General features: G+C 36.2%; 1 protein-coding gene across 9 annotated transcripts; it reads right to left on the bottom strand.

Moving 5' to 3' along the window:
- On the bottom strand, positions 1-4,705 carry LOC132172077 (uncharacterized). 9 transcript variants are annotated; one of them, XR_009439113.1, is made up of 3 exons: positions 3,747-4,705; positions 837-2,540; positions 1-393 (listed from the first exon to the last, which is right to left on the bottom strand). XR_009439113.1 is itself a non-coding variant. In XM_059583512.1 (3 exons), the coding sequence occupies exons 1-3, from the start codon at positions 4,463-4,465 to the stop codon at positions 2,202-2,204; spliced, it is 960 nt and encodes a 319-aa protein (XP_059439495.1). In that variant the 5' UTR covers positions 4,466-4,705; the 3' UTR covers positions 1-2,201. The 9 variants fall into 9 exon arrangements, 2 of the variants coding, with proteins under 2 accessions (XP_059439495.1, XP_059439494.1); XR_009439114.1 differs by having other exon boundaries at positions 1-258; XR_009439111.1 differs by having other exon boundaries at positions 1-1,080; positions 1,533-2,540.
- Positions 4,706-8,031: the final 3,326 nt, after the last annotated feature.

Below are 8,031 nucleotides of genomic sequence, written 5' to 3'. Positions count from 1 at the left end.
TCAGATCAAATTATCAATATTGAATTAACTATAATTATTTTAATACAAAGAAAATGATTAAGCTTGCAAATGCACAATTCAATTGGTGTACATCAAATTGGTTCACCAATTCACAACAAATTAGTGTACATCAAATTGATCAGGAAAATGCAACATAAATTTGATAAATAATCTCTCTTCAAAGCTATCGGACAATAGCAACCAGCAAGCTACTTCACTTCAGGTAAATAATCATCAATCTCAGCTGGTATTAGTACTCTGCAAAAAATTAGGATCTTCTCCAGTTGATTTAAACCGGAAAATATCAAGTTAGTTATATTTAAAAGGTACTTTTGCCCCCTTAAAGTGAAAGGACAAAATACCTCTCAAATATACCTCTCAATCCAGTTCCCTCTGCCAAAAGCAATGCACAAGAGAATTAATTTAGCAACACAATTTAAAAAGCTCACGACTAGAGAATCATTAAGGACTAAGAACCATTAGAAAATCAGAAGTCAATGAGGATATACAGTATAATAGATTGAGATTTTTGGCAGAAAGCAGGCAATTAAAGAGGAATAGGAAGAAGCTTATGTCGCCACTCTGAAATTACTCATGACAAAGAAGCAGCATACATTGTTATTCTGAAATAAGTTGAAGAATTTCTGAGATTTTAAGGATATTGCCCCTTTGAGAGCATTCTTATAGTTGTAGTTATTATGCTAAAAGAATACTGGCTGCATAGATAGAAACAAAAAAAGATCATGAACTCAATAATTGAATTCTCAAAGTTGTTGAAAATTTATGACATATTTTCTCAAAATATAAACAGCTATAAGTTCACACAGAGACTTAACTTGGGGGAAGGCCAAATTTTCGCATTTCAGCAAATACGGCTTTCTCTAGCAGCACAGATGTGCAGTAAGCCTTGAGAAGAAGGGCATAAGTATCTTCAGTAGGGATGCACCAGCTTTCCATAAGTTCTAAATATGCAGATTCTGTATCCATATACGGTGATTTCTTCCAGTAAGCATCTATAAGCAAATTGTAGCAGATAACATTTGGTTTGAAGGTAGTCTTGTGCAAAACCCATTCATATATCTGGTAATATGTTCATAATTTTACAGTAAAAAAAGTCAATTAAAGTCAAATGTAAGTATAGATAGCAAGAAAACGGGCGGGTGTGCTAAGTTTAGTTATGAAAATGCAATTGCTAAGTTTGCTTTATACAGGATCTTATGAACAAATATTGAATCGGAAAAACATGAAGATTCCAATGTGGATTTATTGAAAATACCAGGATTGACAATGTTGAGCTAGTATAGAGAGCTAACAGAAACCAAGTAAAATGACAAAGTTATTGGTGCGAAAGAAATATTATCAACTCCATTCTATAAGCAGTTTGAAGAATTCAAATACTTAGCCTTTTAAAATTCAACTAAAACCAAAGCCAAAGAAACAAAAAAAATCAACTACAGATAAATTCTTTCTGGGTCTTTGTGTCAGGAATTAGAAAAACAAAATAAAATAAGAAAGAGGTACTAAATTCTCACCAACACAATTGAATCATATTGTTTACCAAGATGAAGTTGAACTACATTGATGACAGCTTCCCAAGTGGTATGAGAGATTGGGAGAGTGTCGAGAGAACCCTGGAGTTTATTGGGATCCAGGTTATTCTGTGCAAACTGCAAAATTTACTGAGCAATGGGGCTCAGTACTGGAAAAATTCCATCAACAAAACCAGATCTATATTTCCATCCTCGTCCTCTAAGAGCATTCCCAATGGAAAAGCCAAATGTTACTTTTATCTAAAATGGCTCTTTAAATGTTTAAAAAACCCCTATATTGGATTAGCTAAAAGAAAATGTAAAATAGATATTTAATTGGAAGAGCTAAAAAAGAAGCTAAATGTAGCAGCACTTTTCAAGGGAGCTATTTTCTTTTTCATTGTTTCTCACACTTGTTTTCTCTTTTTTCCCAAATCTTTTCATACTTTTTCTCTGCATGTTCTTTTTTTTCCAAAACTTTTCCCATTTTTTCTCTCACATGTTCTCTTTTTCCCAAAACTTTTCTTACTTTTAAAAATATTCTAATAAAATAGATAGAAATATAGCTAATTGGATGTAGAGACATTTAAAAATGGCTTAGCTAAACTAGATAAAAGTGAGTTTTGAGAAGCTATTTTACATAAAAATATGGCTCCTCCATTGGGAATGCTCTTAAAGAGCCACCTGTAAAAAGATGATGCATCAAATATTTGAATACTTGTTTCTAATTTATACTTGAATACTTTGAAGCGCATAAATATAAGTGTAAAGTTTTGCATTACATCGTTGCCTAGACAACTTCTTGGGATTAAAGCCTCCCCATTTGCCACGTTTGTCATATAAAGACCTTCACGTTTGCTTTTCGCAACAGCCTCAACACTGGAATTTTTGGCTATGTGTTTGCTTTTCGCAACAGCCTCACTACTTGAATTCTTGGCTATGCATTTGAAACTACTCTTATAGCTTCTTGGATCTATGAATATATAGCTATATGGACAACCAAAAATCAACCTACAAAAGTTCATTCATGGTTAATTAAAATTTCACAAATATAATCTCCCAAACATGTTCTCACAATGTACACTTTTCATCAAAAGCCATTACCTCATAAAAGGCAACAGTAGAACCATGCAAGGCATGGTCTTTGGTGCACAAACTGAATTAAAAGAGGTTCTAAAACCTCTTTCAAACTAAAAGGCAAATATGTGGCAATAGAAGCCATAATTCATATAAATGGAAGCTCCTTATGTCCGTATTCGTAAGTCTTAACTATTATAAGACCCGCAGTTAGATAAGTATGATTATTTATTGTTTTGAGAACTCAATTACAATTCTTTTAAAATCACATGCAAAGGAAAAAACAAAAAAAAAAAACACTGAAGCATGGCAACCAATGAAGATAAATTCTTGAAACTTCATTGCATGTGTACTTGTTTGTGTGATAATTATAAGAACCCATGTCCTGAAACCAATCAAAATGCTATAAAATGATCAAAAACAGTGTAGAAAATAAGTGAACTTGACATGAAATCCATTGTGTACCTTACAGTGTGTGAGTGTGTTACTTCAAGCACAAAATGGTTAAGCATAAAAGCCACTATAACACATGTGCCTGGAGAAACTCTTTCTTGCTTATGTTGTGTACTATTTCGCAAAAACACATCTCCAAATTGATGCGAATGCCATAAAAACCAAAAAACAGAGCAAGACTAACATATCGATTCAACAAGAAAACTGCCCAGAAAGAATCAACATAAAATTGGGAACAGAAAATCAAGAACACGATACAAACACAGACCGGTTGAAATGCATAGACACAGTGAGGATTAGACTTATGAATGCATGGAAGTACATGTTATATTATCCAAAGACAAACAATAATAAGACTCAACAGCAAATTGCAACAAACACAAAATCTTGAACTTTCTGGAAAACTGTACGATTTTATTAGATTGTTCAAATAATTTGGGACTCACTTTGAATCCAACATCAAAATTGTGGTTTACAAAGAACTAATAACAACTAATCATTAAAAAGAACAAAAAAGAAGACGAAACCCTAATAAACAAACAAAAAATTGAGAGAAAAAAAAATTATATCCGTATAAAAAAAAATTAATAAAAAATGAAACCCTAGATAAGAAAAAAAAAACAAAAAAACAAAAAAACAAAACAAAACAAAACCTGAGCAAGAAATTAAAATCCTTCCCCATCTCACCGAACATAGGGCAATGGGTAGCGGCAGAGGGGACAGCGATGACTCTTCTCCAGCCACTTGACAATGCAATCTCCATGATAGACATGGGAGCACGGCAGCCGCGTGAGTTCGAGCCCACCCTCAAATTCCTCTGTGCAAATTATGCATTCTCCGATCGACCGAAGCCCATCTTCTTCAAAGGTTACCTTCTTCAATCCCTCAATCGCAGATCGAGTGGCCGGGATGGGCCTCGCCACATCTACCGCCATGGACTCCCTCAAACCCATATCCATCTCATCGTACTCTTCATCATCATCATTCACATCATCCACAACCACAAGCGTGGTGTGTTGAAAGGTTACCGCGATCGGCGACGTTCCCATCCCGACAGATCGAGCCGCGGCGGCCGATGAGATATCTCGCGCTACCGCTTCCTGATGCTCTGCGGGGGCACCCACGTCCGAAAGCAAGGATAGCATGCGCGCGCCACCATCGCACAACAGGGCCACGCGTTTGGGGACCCAGAAGGTTTTTGATCGCGTGCGAGATCGCGCTTGCGCGACGGACACCTGACGATCGTCATTGCCGATGATGGATTTCTTTATTTTAAGGACCTCAGTCGCGCGAAATTGGATGGGAACCTCATCCGGCGCGTGTGGGCCCGAGTCGGAGAGATCTTCGATTCTTCGAAAATCCCACACTCTAAAGCTGAAACCGTAGGAGCTGCCGCTTGACGGCATTATTAGGGTTTGCAATTGGAGCGAAAATCGTGAGACGATGGCAAGAGGATGGCAGAAAATAGGGTTTGCAAGAGGATGGCAGATCTTCGATGGGTGGGATTCGGCGGAGCTGTTGCCGCTTGACAGTAGGGCAAACCAAATTAGCGAAAATACGATGGCAACAACTGGGGAGCGAAAATCGATTTGAGAGCGACAGAACACTCAAGAGAAACGCAATCGTGAGAGGATTGCAAAAGTATTGAAAAGAGTAGCCGTAGGGGAAAATAGGGTTTGCAATATATATATAGTTTTCTTTTGGGTATGGGCTGTCTGGGTAGGTGCAGACCTTTTGGGCTGGGTTTGCTTGAGTTCTAGGCCCATCTATAAAATAAAATTAAAAAAATTAAAAAAAAAAAAACATTATACACCATTTTATGCACTTGAAATCAGCCTTTTTCTCTTCCTTGTATGATAATTTATATATAGCTCACGTGATAAAAGTCTCCCCCAACTAATTATTCTCCTTTATTCTATTTACCCCCTAATTTTATTTTGTTAACCCTAGGTTAGTTGTATTACCTATTAAAGAAATAAGTTAATAAGTATTGAGCCGGAAAATTCCAAGCACAGGAAGAAGGCTATAAAGAAGAGAAAGAAGAGTGAAGGAGGGGCGGCGATAAAAAGAGGGGTAGGAGAAAGAGAAAAATGAAAAGAAAGAGTTGGAATAATGTATGTTGTAATCAGGGTCGGCCCATTGTATTTGGTAGGCTTAGGCAAAACTTTAAAATTATGCCTTATTTTTTTAATATTTAAATATTAATTAAATAATATTTATTTTAATATTGCAGAAGATCTTTACCTAATAAGCACCGATTCTGCACTCAGTGATTTTTTGTTTGAGACTAAAATTACCATTTTACCCTTACTTTTGTCTTTCAGCATTTTCTTAGATTGCAAAATAATCATTTTAACCTTTTTGAAATGTGAAAAATTGAACATTTTAACCTTTTGTGAGGGGCTAGATTTCTGCAAAATAACCGCAACAGACAAATTTTTGGGATTCTCAATTTTTTGTTTTTTCATTCTTATTTTATAGATGCTTCGATATTATAAACAAATAATATTATTTTTTAAAAAACATGTTAACTGTTGAAGGCCTCGTGGCTGTTGTGCAAAAGGCCTTCATATTATAAAAAATAATAATATTGTTTTTTTAAAGCATGTTGAAGGCCTCAAGAAAGCATGTTGGGGCCTTGATATTATAAAGAAATAATAATATTTTTCTTAAAGTATGTTGAAGGCCTTTATGCAAATTTTTTTTGGCCTTATTAAAAAATATTGTGGCCTTAAAAAAAAAAAATTGAGCCTTAAAAATCTGGGGCTCTAGGCACTAGCTTAACTCACCTAGCGGTTGGGCCGGCATTGGTTGTAATCTTGTCAATATTTGAATAAGATCATAACAATTTTCATAGTGGACATAGGCTTATTTGAGGCCGAACCACTATAATTCTGATGTTGTGTTTAATTATTGTTCTTATCATCATTTTCATTCCATAATGCTGTCAATTCAAAGGCGGAATAAGGCTCATTACGAAAGCCCAGATCCACAAGAAAGCGTGTAGTTGACCCACCATACGGATGCCAAAAATAAAAAAATAAAAGGAACTTGAAGTTCAGACAGAACTCACCGGTCAGCAATGCTGGAGCTGTGACGGAGGAATCAAAGCAAAGCCTCTTGAAGATTCACATGCCCTAGAGCACATTTCTCGCCAAACCCATCATCTACCAGGAATCAAAGAAAGTAATAGACAGTGGACACACTGCAGAAATGATAAGACCGAAAGTGAGTGGGAGAATTCTACTTGGGAGTTAGGAGAGAGAGAGAGAGAGAGAGAGAGAGAGGGTTAATTAATAAATATTGGGCTTTCATTTGGACCCACTGACCCAAAAGCCCACTAAAATCAAATGTGGGCCTTCAGTTTGAGTCGGGCCCATCGACAAAAAAAAAAAACCTTTCTTTCACTAATTAATTAAATTGGGGTATATTTTTGTTTTTCTTATATAATGCAGAAAAATTCTATCGGACATCAAGGACTAAGAATTTAGTGATGTTAAGTTGCATACCCGCCGGGTAGCATTAGTGGCTCCCATATTCTATATATAATTTGCTGAAGGATCCGGCTTATTAAAAAAACTAATAATTAAAAAACTATAAATATTAAAACAATTTAAAAAAAACTAAAGAAAATAAAAATTAAAAAAAATAAAGAAAAAGCAAAAGGGTGGCTTGGAGCCACCTCCCATAGTCGGTGTGAGGGTGGCCGAACCACCCCCATGACCACTATCCACTTCCGAAAGGCCAAAAGAAAATATATATATATATATAAGGTTTGGTTTTTGGAGGTGGCTAGACCACCTCAAGGGACTATGGGGGTGGTATGGTCACCCCCAAACTGGCCATATGGGTTGCCCGAAACCATTCCGACAGGCCTTGGGACCCAAGGCTTATCAAAGTAGTTTTGACCACCCCAAATACCATTTTGGGGGTGGTCCGACCACCGTGTGAGGGTGGCTGAACCACCCCCATGACCACTACCCACCTCCAAAAGGCCAAAAGAAAAAATATATATAGGGTTTGGTTTTTGGGGGTGGTCCAAGGGACCATGGGGGTGGTACGGTCACCCCCAAACTAGCCGTATGGGTTGCCCAAAACCATTCTGACAGGCCTTGGGACCCAAGGCTTATCAGAGTAGTTTTGACCACCCAAAATACCATTTTGGGGGTGGTCCGACCACCCCAGACGAGCTAAAGGGGGTGGCCAAAACCACCTCCTAAAACCAAACCCTATATATATATATATATATATATATTTTCCTAGCCGAACTCAGCCACCCCCATAATGGCCATGGGAGGTGGCTCCAGCCACCCCATTTTGGGCCACCCCTTTGATTTTTTTATTTTTATTTGTATTTTTAGTTTTTTAATTGTTTTAATATTTATAGTCTTTAATTATTAGTTTTTTTTTTTATTATATATTTTTTAATTTCTAAATAGGTTTTTTTAAAATTATATTTTTTCACTCACGATGCAGTTTTAGAGCTGAGAAGTGCTACACATCACAAATTTTATTCCCAAAAATTTGTTGTCAAATGATGGGTAACCATCTCATAAAATGTATTATTTTGAGAAATGTGTCACCAACTCATAAGATGAAGACACAACTTTTAAAATCCAACTTTTGGGAAGAAAATTTAAGATGTTTAACATTTCTCGTTGGATTTACCATTTCTAGCTTCACTACCGCATAGAAGGTAGATCCTCTATAGTTAGTTTGGGTATAATGTCTGTGTCCAAGCAACTGTTCTTTGCTTTGGTCACTGAAAAGCCAAAAGGGGGAATTCGTGGGAGATGAAGAAACAATTTTATTTCTCTTTTAAAATTTTAGCTTTTACCCATCTTAATCAAAATTAACATAAATAAATAAAAACTTAGCTGTGATTTGGCTACTGGGGCCAATAAACTCAAAAGAAGCTACCAACATTGAATTAGCTTGAATAATTTTAGTACTAAGAAACTGGAAGGGGACA

Source organism: Corylus avellana, chromosome ca2 (assembly GCF_901000735.1).
Source record: "Corylus avellana chromosome ca2, CavTom2PMs-1.0".
NCBI lineage: Eukaryota > Viridiplantae > Streptophyta > Magnoliopsida > Fagales > Betulaceae > Corylus > Corylus avellana.
The sequence above is the reverse complement of the archived record's forward strand: the minus strand, read 5'-3'. Positions and strand labels throughout refer to the sequence as shown.